The sequence below is a fragment of the Erythrolamprus reginae genome, unplaced genomic scaffold (assembly GCF_031021105.1).
Source record: "Erythrolamprus reginae isolate rEryReg1 unplaced genomic scaffold, rEryReg1.hap1 H_73, whole genome shotgun sequence".
Classification (NCBI taxonomy): domain Eukaryota; kingdom Metazoa; phylum Chordata; class Lepidosauria; order Squamata; family Dipsadidae; genus Erythrolamprus; species Erythrolamprus reginae.
In genome coordinates, this window is record NW_027248532.1 from 16,959 (window position 1) to 31,102 (window position 14,144).

At 37.9% G+C, this 14,144-nt stretch overlaps 1 protein-coding gene across 1 annotated transcript; it reads left to right on the forward strand.

Moving 5' to 3' along the window:
* The first annotated feature begins 1,216 nt into the window (after positions 1–1,216).
* Positions 1,217–12,815, forward strand: LOC139155871 (thioredoxin domain-containing protein 12-like). The gene is made up of 7 exons (XM_070731212.1): positions 1,217–1,402; positions 3,376–3,436; positions 5,071–5,123; positions 6,873–6,946; positions 8,747–8,816; positions 8,916–8,999; positions 11,667–12,815. The coding sequence occupies exons 1-7, from the start codon at positions 1,309–1,311 to the stop codon at positions 11,744–11,746; spliced, it is 516 nt and encodes a 171-aa protein (XP_070587313.1). The 5' UTR covers positions 1,217–1,308; the 3' UTR covers positions 11,747–12,815.
* Positions 12,816–14,144: the final 1,329 nt, after the last annotated feature.

Here is a 14,144-nt window from a genome sequence, read left to right on the forward strand (position 1 = left end):
ACAAATAAATTATATATATGTATATATATATATGCATAAGCATAAACCCTAGCAAAGTAGGTACAGGTAAATTAAGCAATAGGAAAGTAGGAGAGGGACGTTAGGCAAAATGGTGCGCTTATGCTTGCCCCTTATTTTCCCTTGACAAGTTTCACATAACCGCGTTGCTGTTCGTTGATTCGAGTTTGGACACCATTCAAAGGAACAAACAGCTCAGATGATTTTTTTTATTATTTATTTATTTAGTTAGTTAGTTAGTTAGTCCAATACACAATACATATTGAAGAGAATAGGCATGAAGTATTATATATAAAGAAAAGATATAAAAATAGAGAAGATATAGGAAAGGACCACAACAACACAAGAGCACAAATCAGATTTAAACTTAATATTAACCGCTCCAAACTTGACTGTAAAAAATATGACTTCAGTAACCGAGTTGTCGAAGCGTGAAACTCATTATCGGACTCCATAGTGTCATCCCCAAACACTTTACCCTTAGATTATCTATGGTTGATCTATCCAGATTCCTAAGAGGTCAGTAAGGGGCGAGTACAAGCGCACTAGAGTGCCTTCCGTCCCCTGTCCTATTGCTCTCCTATATCTCCTATACCTTTCTTCTATTCCTATATCTCTTCTTCTATTCTTTCATTGATATGTTCTATTCCTATATCTTCTTTTCTATTCTTTCTTAGATATATTTTACTATGAGTATCTCCTCTATAACCTTCATCATGTATTTTACTCTGTGTGTGTGTGTGTATGTGTGTCACGTTTTTTTGCTGAATTTGAAAATTAAGGGAGATCTATTTTGGCCTTATTTTGGCCTCATCAGCTAGCCATACCCACTGGGACTTGAATCTGCAACATTTGCCTTGTATATATACCCATTAAAACCCTCATTGTGTATTGGACAAAATAAATGAAAGAAAGAAAGAAAGAAAGAAAGAAAGAAAGAAAGAAAGAAGATACAGTATATGATATGTGAGATAAGGACAGACAATTGGACGGGACGAAAGGCACACTAGTGCACTTATGTACGCCCCTTATATTCCGATCCTTCCCCACCGCCACCACACACACAAAAATACAATGATTGAGATGCAGCTCTATAGGTTGCAACTTGCATCTGAAGGTTGAATCCTCCACCGAGGAGCTTGTTGTTTCCTTCCAATTTACCCCGGACTCACATTGAAGAAAATCCCTCCCAGCTCCGCCCCATTAGCATCACTTCCTTTTTCACGGGAGGGCTGACTTGGATCGATCTGGCGAAGCTGAGCGGCTACTCAACCCAGGAGAGCTGCCACTATGAGAGTTCCTTTCGCATCGCTGTCGCCGGTCCTTTTTTCTTCCTTTTGCCACTGGCTCGTTGCGGCTGCAACTGAAAAAGCGCTTGGGAAAGGTTAGAAACCATTTGCTCTTCTTTTTTTAATGCCTCTGCTTGGGATGGGTGGGAAGCCGAACGAGCAAAAGTTTCCTCGCGGGAGGGTTTGAATAACTGCGAAATGTTGAGATCGATCACATCCTTCTTACCGTTCAAGTTGCGATCCCGCCAAGGATCGAGAGCAGATTTGCTGCACAGACCACGAGGTGGTCGTTGAATTGATTTGCTACTGTAAATAGTTCAGAGATTTATCCTAAATGTCTCTGGTTCCAAAGTTCAAGTCAAGAATTTTTCATCTTATTCTGAAATTTTTTAAAAAATACAAACAAACCTAAAGTGGGAATCTATTTATTTTATTTATTTTTATTTATTTATTTTCTTTGGCATACAAATATAGCATTGTATTGTAGTATGTTTAACATAATATAAGTATAAAGCAGAGAGAGAAAAGATAAAAAGACATTAGGACAGGAATGGTAGGCGCAAAGGTGCACTTATGCACGTACAGACATCTTAGAAAAGGGGAGAAGATTAGTTAAAGACAATAAAGAAGGTAATGGGGCATGCCTTCTAATTTATCAATTGATTCCAAATCCCTTTTGTAGACTGGATTTCCTTGATCATATCCTGCTTTTTCTGCCATTATATCAATTCTATTTAGTGGATGGTTAGGTGAGCAGACACCATTCTTATTTAAGATACAGTAGGAATAATCAGCTCTAATGGCCACGTACACACCTTAAAGTGCCACTTATATGCAAATTCACTTCATTAAATTTTAAGCAAGAGGCGGAAATGTCTGAGGCTATAAACTCAGTGTTATTATTGCTGACATGTTACTCCTGGGGATTTCCGGCAGTCTGCCAAATATCGATTGAGCTATTTTAAAATTGCACTTCTTTGCTTTTCCTTTTGCTTGATTATGATTTCTCAGAATGCTTTTTTCTATCTGACCTTTATTTCAAAATAACCTTACTTGCTTTGTAGGATAGAAATTAATGCAGCACAATCCTCAGTGTCAATGACAACTTTATACAACTTCTGTATTCAGAGACAAATGTGATTATTTGGGAAGGAAAATATAAAAGTTATATAATATTGGTTATTCTATGAAAGGAAGTTCTGTTCTTTGTGAAACTTGAGTTATTCTGCAGTTACCTAGCAAAAAATAAATGTTTTAACTTTGTAAGTAAGATTTGAAAAATAACTATTCTAATTATGCTTTTTGGTAATAATATGGATTTTTAGCATAAGCAGTCAATAATGCTGCTTTTAATTGTTATTGTAAAAACAGAGGTTTTCAAGGTACCAGGCTCCAATAAAAGGCTAGGTTGGAAGCCCTGGTATTCACAAATATTGTACAAATATGTGAAATGTGAGCTATGTCACACAGTCTCCAATATGTGCAAACATGAAGATGCATTTAAACTGTAATGTATCTAAAGCAGACTGTTCTAAAACAGGGTTGTTGGTTTTTTTTTATTCTGCAACTTTTTGTTATAGGTCTTAAAAACAAACTTTCTTTTAATGTCACAAATTCTGTAAAAAAATATAATACAATATACTTACAGAGCTGTTCTGAAGCACTATGATTTTAACTAACCCATTATTGACATAATGTAGTTTATAATGAAAATATAAAATTGCTTACTCCACAACAAATTTGTACGATTTCATGGACTCACTGAGGACTTTCTGAAAAATGTCCTTTGTGTTTGGCAATCTAAGTAAATGCACATGATGGATATTTTTACATATTGTAATTAATGCTTTAAATCAGGGTCCTCAAACCTGGGCCATGGACTAATAGCAGTCTGTGGCCTGTTAGAAACTTAGGAGGTGGGCAGTAGGTGATTGAACGAAACCAAAACCATCCTCTACCGCCACTGTCTGTGGAAAAATTGTTTTCCGCGAAATCAGCCTCTGGTGCTAAAAAGATTGGGGGCCACTATTTTAAATCAGACAGTATATATTCTCTCTTTCCTTCCAAGGTTTTGGAGATCACATTCACTGGAGAACACTAGAAGATGGGGAAAAGGAGGCTGCAGCCAGGTATGTTGTAATCTTAAATTGTCTGCATAGACATGTTCTAAGTTGTATCAGTTCTGTGCTAGGCGTTCAGAAAGCTTCAACCTCAGCACTCAGACCTGAAGGGATTTGGGGAAAAGACATCTGTTGTTAAAGTTTTGACACTAGCGCTCAGCCTTGGAATGGAAAGCAGCTGATGAATATCATGTTGCACAAGTTCAAAAGTGTCTGTTACTGCTGAATTGATCATGCTCTCTTAGAGTCAAGATGTCTGAGCAATTAGAAATTAAACCTTTGTCAAGGGAAAATAATTATGCATTCATTTTTACTGACTCCACCTGCCTTTCCTGCTGTAGTCCCTAGCATTATCTTGTGTCCATATGTAGACAGGAGTGTATGAAAGAAGCTTGAAAGATTGACAGAGGAAAAGCCTTTTCTAAGAAAAGAATGTGCTAATATGAAAGTAAGCTATGGGATCTGACGCCACCTATTATTGGTTTTAGAATGAAATACTATTTATGTAAGAACAGAAAACATATTGTGTGGAAATTCAGCTACATTGGGATGTCCAACTTTAAAATAGATTCTGTAGGTAATATCCGTGCTTGAAAATACCATATTTTTTGGAATATAAGACGCACGGAGTATAAGATACACCTTCATTTTTGGGGAGAAAAATAGGGGGGAAATCTGCTACCAGGTATTCATCTGGCTGGCATCCTTGGTCTGGTCAGCTTCAGTACATTACTTTATCCCCTGGTTAGAACTTTATTCTGAGTGAGTAGCAATGAAAAAAATCCTGCAAAGACTTAGGACTGGAAAAAATATTCTTCGGAGACAGTAGCAATGAAAAAGGCTGCAAGCTGGCAAAATCGTTAGCAACTTGTTAGGACTGGGGGAAAAAGCCTAGGAAAAGCTATACAGTGCTCCCTCGCTTTTCGCGGGGGATGCGTTCCGAGACTGCCCGCGAAAGTTGAATTTCCGCGAAGTAGAGATGCGGAAGTAAATACACTGTTTTTGGCTATGAACAGTATCACAAGCCTTCCCGTAACACTTTAAACCCCTAAATTGCAATTTTCCATTCCCTTAGCAGCCATTCAGATTATTACTCACCATGTTTATTTATTAAAGTTTATAAAAAAAAAATATTTATTAAAGGCAGACAAAAGTTTGGCGATGACATATGACGTCATCGGGTGGGAAAAACCATGGTATAGGGGAAAAAACCCGCAAAGTATTTTTTAATTCATATTTTTGAAAAACTGTGGTATAGACTTTCCGCGAAGTTCGAAGCCGCGAAAATCGAGGGAACACTGTATTCAGAGTATAAGACATACCCAAGTTTTCATCCTCTTTTAGGAGGGAAAAAGGTGCGTCTTATACCCTGAAAAATATGGTAAGTGTAAATACTTAAGTCAGATTATTTCACCTTGCTTCAGAACAGAAGTGAAATATATTCAATGAACTGTACATTATATGGGCACAGATTTGTGTGGCTCTCTAGTGTTTTCTAACCATAACTTTGCCAACAAATATTTCTGCCATGGAGAAAGAATCTAGCTTCCCAAAGACAGACAGTTGAGTACCGCTGTAATACACGATGAGCTTGAACTATGTGTTGGTAATTACTTGAACTGTATATTTCAATTCTCTTTTAGTGGATTGCCTCTCATGATCATAATTCATAAATCCTGGTGTGGTGCTTGCAAAGGTAAGATATCACCAGCAACATTAGTGACATATCACAGGATAGGGGAAATTTACAATGTTTATGAAAATGGCATGCAGCTAGTTCTAACTTAAGGACCGGTCATTGAGGAACTATTTGTAGTTAGGATGGACACCCCCCCCCCCCAAAGAAAAAAGTAGTATCCAATTTTGAAATACAAATAACCACACATCCTTCCCACAGTGACATGATTGCATTTTGTGCACTTGACAATAGCTCACTTTTATGATTGTTTGCAGCACCCTGCAGTCATGTAACTGTGATTCTTGACATTCTTCATACCAGTTTCCAGCATTTACTTCTGGTTTCTAGCAAAATACACTCACTGGATAAATCCGATTTACTTAACAACCACTACAAAAAAGTTTGTAAAATTGGTTATGGTCATGTGGTGAGCCATGTAATGAACACAACAACCCTACAGTGATAATTCTGGGCTCAATTATTGTCATTTTTACCATCAATATAGTGTCTATACAGGTAGTTCTCCACTTATAACCAGTGTGTTTTTGTCCCATTTTATGACCTTTCTTGCCACAGTTGATAAAAGTGTTCGGAAACTTCAGATCGTGCAGAATGCAGCTGCGAGAGCAATCATGGGCTTCCCAAGGTATGCCCATGTTACACCAACACTCTGCAGTCTGCATTGGTTGCCGATCAGTTTCCGGTCACAATTCAAATTGTTGATTATGACCTATAAAGCCCTTCATGGCATTGGGCCAGAATATCTCCGGGACCGCCTTCTGCCGCATGAATCCCAGCGACCGATTAGGTCCCACAGAGTTGGCCTTCTCCGGGTCCCGTCAACTAAACAATGCTGTTTGGCGGGACCCAAGGGAAGAGCCTTCTCTGTGGCGGCCCCGACCCTCTGGAACCAGCTACCCACAGAGATTAGAATTGCCCCCAGCCTCCTCGCCTTTCGTAAACTCCTTAAAACCCATCTCTGCCGTCAGGCATGGGGGAATTGAAACATCTCCCCCGGGCCTATACAGTTTATGTATGGTATGTTTGTGCGTATGTTTGCTTTTAATAATGGGGTTTTTAGCTTTTCTCTTAAATTATTAGATTTGTTATATATTGTTTATTATTGCTTTGAGCCGCCCCGAGTCTGCAGAGAGGGGCAGCATACAAATCTAATAAATAAATAAATAAAATAAATAAATAAATAAGTGAATCACTGCAGTTGAAGTTAGCAACCTGATTGTTAAATAAATCTGACTTTCCCATTGACTTTGCTTATAAGAAGGTTGCAAAAGGTGATCACACGATCTCGGGAAACTGCAACCATCATAATTATGAAGCTATTGCCAAGCATCTCAATTTTGATCACATGATCATGGAGATGCTGCAAAGGTCATAACTGAAAAACAATCATAAATCACATTTTTCAGTGTCATTGTTACTTTAAACAGACACTAAGTGAACTGTTGTATGTCAAGGACTATCTGTATTGCTTTCACAGAACTGTTTAGTACAGTGATGAACTAGCCTCACCTCAAGCATTAATAGAAAAGTAATAAAATATTGATTTGTTCTATCTCTGAATTAGTATTAAGGAAAATATTGGTATTTATGTACATTATAATCATAGATTGCATCCCTGAGTTAGTCATACTAACTATAAGTACTGCATTCAATAGGATCTATATGTATCCCACTTAGTTTGAATCCAACCGTTCTACATTTGCAGTTTTAATGATTAATTTCCGCTTTTATATTTTATTTTATTAGCTTTAAAACCAAAGTTTGCTGAATCAAAGGAAATCTCTGAGCTTGCCCATAATTTTGTGATGATTAACCTCGAGGTAAATTTCTAGAATATTGAAATGAATCGTTCTTACTTTGAATGCTATCTATATACAGTGGTACCTCTACCTAAGAATGCCTCTACTTACAGACTTTTCTAGATAAGAATAGGTTGTTCAAGATTTTTTTGCCTCTTCTCAAGAACCATTTCCCACTTACAAACCCAAGCTTCTGAAACTGTAACTGGAAAAGGCAGGAAGAAGCCTCCGTGGTGCCTCTCTAGGAATCTCCCGGGAGGAAACAGGGCCTCTACTCTCCCTGTGGTTTCCCCAATCGCACACATTATTTGCTTTTACATTGATTCCTATGGGAAAAATTGCTTCTTCTTACAAACTTTTCTACTTAAGAACCTGGTCACGGAACGAATTAAGTTTGTAAGTAGAGGTACCACTACTACTAAAGCTCTTGCGTCTGTAACCTTCAACTGTGTGAAAAAGTGCATCATAGGGCAAAAAGCTTTCAACAGGCTAACCGAAAGAATGCATAAAAAATGTAGGACCTGTGATTTCTCTGGAATTGAAATTTCACCCATTTTAAAAAACACTTTATGACATAAAAATTAATAAAGCCTTTTATTACATAGTGCAAGATGCCATAAATCATTTTCTGTTATCCATTGCTGATGTTTGACTCTGCTGTACAGTTCAGCATAGGCTACTTTCAGAGTAGATACATCTCTGAATATTTCTCTTAAATTTTAAGTGCTTTTCAAGCATATCAGAAGCTCTACCATTGTTGAAGGTGGGAAGGAGGGAGGGAGGAAGGAAGAAAGAAAGTCTGATTTCATTCCCATTCCAACTGATTTTTTTACCAACCACAGTTATTGTGCTTCTTGGTTTATATAAGATGATATCTCTAAAATGATGGCCCAACAGATCATAGGTTTCTAGTTTCGTGATGGCAAACCTACGGCACGCATGCCGGAAATGGCACATAGAGCCGTCTCTCCGGGCACGCCAGCCACCGCCTGTTGCTCTTCCAGGTTCTGGCATAGACATGTACACCAGCCAGCTAGTTTTCACATGTGCTGGAGCGCTGGAAACCGGAAGAGCAGCTCACTGACATGCACGCACACGCTGGGAAGCTAAGCTTCCGGTTTCCGGTGTACCAGCTAGTCTTTGTGCACACATGCATGCCAGAAACCAGAACACCAGGTGACCAGTGCACATGTGCATGCTGGAAACCAGAAGCTCAGCTGCTCTTCCGGTTTCTGGTAAACCCCCACCCTCAAGCACACGTGTGTGCTCCTATTTTGGCAGGCGGTCCCAAAAAGGTTCGCTAACACTGTTCTAGTTAATGGTAGACACCATATAACAGAAAACTTAGTAAAAGATGTTTGTTTCTGAAAAGAAAATCATGTATTTTTGCATTATGCAACTTCAAAGTATTATTGTATTATTCAGTAAATAATATGCTATTCGTGCCCCAAATTTTATATACTGTACTGCTGTTTTCATAAACATAAGAAGGATGCAATGTCTTTGTCAGTTCAAGAAGATGTTTCAAGATTCAAAATCAAGATTAACTAAGGAATTATTTTAAGAATAGAAATAATTGACTTAATGAAGACCAACTTTATTTCTTTTTACCAGATATTGTCTGTATTGATAGCACTAAGTCTCTTAGGTTTGTTAAAAAAGGGATTTTTCTTTTCCTATATCTGTCTGAAGACGTTGTACATGAAATATAGAAGAAGTGAAATTTGCTATACTATTGTAAGGGCCCTTCTGGTTTTGATATACAGTAGGGTATTAAGGAGAATTAATGCAGAAATAAAACTAATTTTATTTTATTTACAGGATGAAGAAGAACCCAAGGACGAAGCTTTTAGCCCTGATGGAGGTTACATTCCTAGAATTATTTTCATGGGTATGATATAAATGTGGTTGTTTATCAATTTGTGTTGAAGAATTTTAAAAATGCCTTTCAAATTGCAATCGTCATTTTTCATTGATCTCTTATATATAGATCCCAGTGGAAAGATCCATCCAGAGATCATAAATGAGAAAGGAAACCCCAACTACAAGTATTTTTATACTAGTGCTGATCAAAGTATGTATGAATTGAATCTAGATTGGGTTTTGGTAAAGGAGACTTGAATTTTACAGCAGTGTCAAATCAGATTGACTTCTGAATGGGGGGTGGGGGAGAGATGAGAGCTTGTATTCTGAGGAAACTTACACTAATGGTTCATAACATCTTAAAGGGAAAAAACCTTAAACAAATATTGATAGTTGACATTCAAAAAGCCACTTGGCATTTGGAAGGATGTTCAGTATATTCCAGGACTCCTTACCTTGACATCCTTAAAATGCCGTTGATGAATATTAATGTTGGCATCTAATACATGTGGGTTTTCTTGAGAAAATCTGAGAGCTGACTTAATGTCAACCGTCCCATTTGGCACATCCAGAAAAAGAAACTCCTGGACATAAGAACTACCCAGAGTAAAACTTTACTGAATGATCCATTTAGGCACAGTAAAAGCAAAGTCCATCTGTCCGTCCATTACCCTGGGGGTGGGGAATTACTGACCCCCCCTCAGAGAGGGTCCGCAACTTGGGCGTCCTCCTCGATCCACAGCTCACATTAGAGAAACATCTTTCGGCTATGGTGAGGGGGGGTTCGCCTGGTGCACCAGTTGCGGCCCTATTTGGACCGGGAGTCACTGCTCACAGTCACTCATGCCCTCATCACCTCGAGGCTCGACTACTGTAACGCTCTCTACATGGGGCTACCTCTGAAAAGTGTTCGGAAACTTCAGATCATGCAGAATGCCCATGTTACACCAACACTTCGCAGTCTGCATTGGTTGCTGATCAGTTTCCGATCACAATTCAAAGTGTTGGTTATGACCTATAAAGCCCTTCATGGCATCGGGCCAGAATATCTCCGGAACCGCCTTCTGCCGCGCGAATCCCAGCAACCAGTTAGGTTCTCCGGGTCCCGTCGACTAAACAATGTCGTTTGGCGGGACCCAGGGGAAGACCTTCTCTGTGGCGGCCCCGACCCTCTGGAACCAACTCCCCCCAGAGATCAGAATTGCCCCCACCCTCCTCGCCTTTCGCAAGCTCCTTAAAACCCACCTCTGTCGTCAGGCATGGGGGAACTGAGATATTCCCTTCCCCCTAGGCCTATACAATTTATGCATGGTATGTTGTGTATATGTTTGGTTTTTAAATTAGGGTCTTTTAAATTATTTTAAATATTAGATTTATTATATGTTGTTTTACTATTGTTGTTAGCCGCCCCGAGTCTACGGAGAGGGGCAGCATACAAATTTAATAAATTTTTAAAATAAATAAATAAATAAATAAATAAAAGTCAGCTCTGAGGTTTTCCCACGAAAACTCACATAGCTAAAAATTACTTTTCACCCCGGGCCATCCACAGTTCATTGTCTACCAATTGCTCACAGTACTTTTGTTTTGGGAAAACATTCTGCATCTCCAAGAATTTAGCCCTGGTGGTTATGTCCTTTGCAGTGCAGAAGGTTTTCAACATTCTTTAGACTCTGTTCTGTCGGGCTCTCTGGTAGAATCCTCCCAAAAATTCACAGGTACAAGTTTCAGACACACACACGTTTGAAAATTCAAAACAATGTCCTTTATAATGAAAATTCACTTAAACCAAGCCCTCTTTTGGTATAGCAAAGAGCACTCGTCTCCAAACAAACTGGTAATTTGTACACGTCCCTTATCAGTTCTGTGATACTTATCTTGCAGCTGTGAGGTAATTCACAGTCCTTCTTTCACAAAGTGAAACGCACTTTGCTCTGGTTTAGTTTCAAAGCGGGGAAAAATCAGCACACAAAAAGTAAAAGTCAGTAAAGCAGTCACGAAACACAACGATCAGATAATCCTCCACAATAGCCAAACCCACAGGCTGCTATTTATAGCAACCTCACTAATTACCACAGCCCCACCCAACCATTGGTGGCCTCATTTTCTTTGATAATAATCTCTCAGTTGTTGTTGCCTATGCATCACTCTCCGCATGGGTGGCTGTATCATTAACTCTTGTTCTGAATCCAAGGAGGAGCTAGATTATAGATCTCCTTCTGAGCTGTCTGCCCCACTCTCCTCCTCCCTGTCACTCATGTCTTCTTGGTCAGAGGAGCCTTCATCAGCAGATTCCGGGGGGGGGCATGCCTGCAGCATGTGGATGTCTCCCCCACATCCACAGTCCTTGGGGCAGGAGCTGGGCCAGAGCTAACCACAACAGACACCCTCCACCTTAGCAATTTTCCAGCCCCCATCAGCTGACAGCTGCACTATGGAAGGCCAGGACTGGACATCAGAAAACAGTGTTGGGGTACATAGGAACTCTAATACAGTTTAGCAAAACAGTAAATTGATTTTAAAAAATAGAGAACTATATGGTACTTGAGTTGTATAAAATAAAAGACTGGGTATATCTTTAATAAATGAATGCAGCCATAAATTCTTAAAACTGCCTTTTAACGGACATCACGTTTAGGAATAAATTGAGTCATTTCAGTCCAGGAAAATGTTGGCAGAGAGAAAAACAAATCATCAAGAAAAAGAGTTGCACATGAGCCATGATAGGAATGCATTATCAAGATAATGTTGCTACTTTAAATATTGCTCATATTTCTGTGTAGACTTTCTGCAATAGCTTATAAAAACATAACTTTGCTCAGTTATTTTAATTGAATTGAACCAAGTACTAAGAATATCTGGTGTTTTAATATTGCAGTTGTCCAAGGGATGAAGATAGCCCAAGAGAAGCTAACGGGAGATGTTTTCAGAAAAAAACATCGTGGAGATGAATTCTAATATCTCGAAGATCTATTTTGTATAGGCTCACCATCTAAATTTAAATATGACCCTAACTTTTTCATATAAAAGTGTTGGTGCTCTGAAAAAATACTGTAGATAGTAAACCAAATGCTGTCTAATTTTCACACTGGTGAATTCAAATAAAGTAGTATGTCCTCCCTTGTTTACACTGAAATGGATATTTAAAGAAGAAAAAAGGCTAAATATCTTAACAAGTAAATGCTTCAACTTTAACTGCATGAATAATCAGGTTTCAGTGGAATTTAAAGCCAAATTATAGGAACATATATATGATTATGTTGAGGGCATTAATTGCAATGTTCTTTTTAAAATATCTTACAAATAAAATTTGTTCATTTTAGTAGATTTTGAGGAAGGAATATGTGCATTTTTTTCCTTTAACATGAACTTAATTCAGTATTTCTTGTCCTGGTAGTACTAAACATATTTAGGATACAATTCCCACAATGTTAGCTGAAATTATAGGAGTTATGTTCATAATGTAAATTGCCAAATTGAGTAAGATTAAGTTAGAACCACATAGATATGGTTCAAGTCTCAAAAAGTTGAGCTCACGGGTTCGAGGCTGCCGGGAATTATCGGCCGGTGAAGTGCTGAGGGCCAGGAGAAATTAAATTGATTAAACAGATAAATCTGCTGTGGATACTGTTGTAACAATGCAATCCTATGCATGTCTGCTCAGAAGTAAGAGTATTAAGTATTTCTAAGTACTAATTAGTATTAGTACAAGAGTATTCCATAGGATTTATTCCCAAATATATTAGGATTGTGGTATGCATAGCCTCATTTTCCTGCTTGCTCCAGGAATAGAATGAAACAAATACTAATTATATGATGTGTACTTTTTCCTGATATAATTGCCTGTTAATCCATTTGGTTGATTTATATAAACTTTGCTTTTAAGTATTTGTGCATTCATCTTCCACATTTTTTCATTAATGGAACAAAAAAAAATATCACTGAATGTTATGGTGGTTGCCTTATTTCAGCATGCTATACTGTATTTTTGTACCAGTGGACAATGAACAATAAATTTTATATTTAACTTTTGTTTATTTTCCCCTTTATTTATTTATTGGATTTATATGCCGCCCCTCTCTGTGGACTTTATTTTGAGAAGAAAAAAATATTTTCAGTATATGAATTATATTACTGGGGAGTGTTCTGCTCAGGACCTACTCGGATCGGAACAAGGTAGAATCCACACACAGAGATTTCAAATCAATCTTATTTATATTTTTAAAAGGATTTGTACAAACAAATCCTTTTTAGTCCATGTTGTCAGCTTTCCCGGTTAAATTGGCTAAGAAATAAGCAGCGGTCTGCAGCCAAGAATCAAAGCTAATTTAGACCTTCCTCAGATGATATCCTTCAAGCAATAATTGTTTGAAATTGCTAGGAGGCAGAGGCCAAATTTTTTTTTTTGGGGGGGGGGGGGGGCGGGGACGACGACTACATTTGGTATATAAGACGCACCCAAGTTTTCACTCTTGGGGGGGTGAAAAGGTGCATCTTATACCCTGAAAAATATGGTATATCACATCCAAAAGACCATGCTATTTGAATCTTGCATAAAATGTGAATGAAGTGAGGTGTATGAATACACAGGTAAATTAAAGAAATTTAATTTACCTATGTATTTCTTCACTCAAGGGAAGAAATGTAGGGAAAAGAGGAGGAGGAAGTATTGTGTGTGCTCGCCATCTTCAGTTATTTATAAAAATAATGACGGATATAAATAAATTTTGCCATAATTAATTTTTTGTATCTAGAGCTCCTCTCAAATCAGCTTAACTGAGTGTTATTTTAAAGTAGTTTAAAAGTTCATTGACGTTGCTTTGTGAGTGCTAACTGGTTAAATTTGAATACAATTCAATTTGTAGGCATTGTTAATACACAGAGGTACTTTTCCACTTGGTATTAAACTAATACCTTAATCTGATGCATTTAATAAAATTTATCCTATCGAGAAAGGACTTTATTTCATGTTTTCAATATTCTGTAGTTTAGCAGACTTCTATTTGTTGGGGAATAAGATAGTGAGGGAGTTGGTCAAATGTGATTTTGCTGAGAAAGTACACATATTTCTGAGCATAATTCAAACTCTTACCACCTTTTTGAAGGAACCTTTGCTTCGAGTTGATAACATGATATATTTTTCTTGGTAGCAGCTCTGTCAATTAGGTTCATAATATACTAAGCAGAAAATTAGCTTTATAATGGTTTAAGGCATCTGTCCAGAAACTAGAAAAATGAGTTTCAGTTCTGCCTTAGGTATTACATCAGTTAAATGACTTTTTTAAGCCAATCCAGGCCTCTTGCTAACAAAAAGTGCAGGGACCAGTCCACTGACTTGAAGGCAGAAAAAAACCCA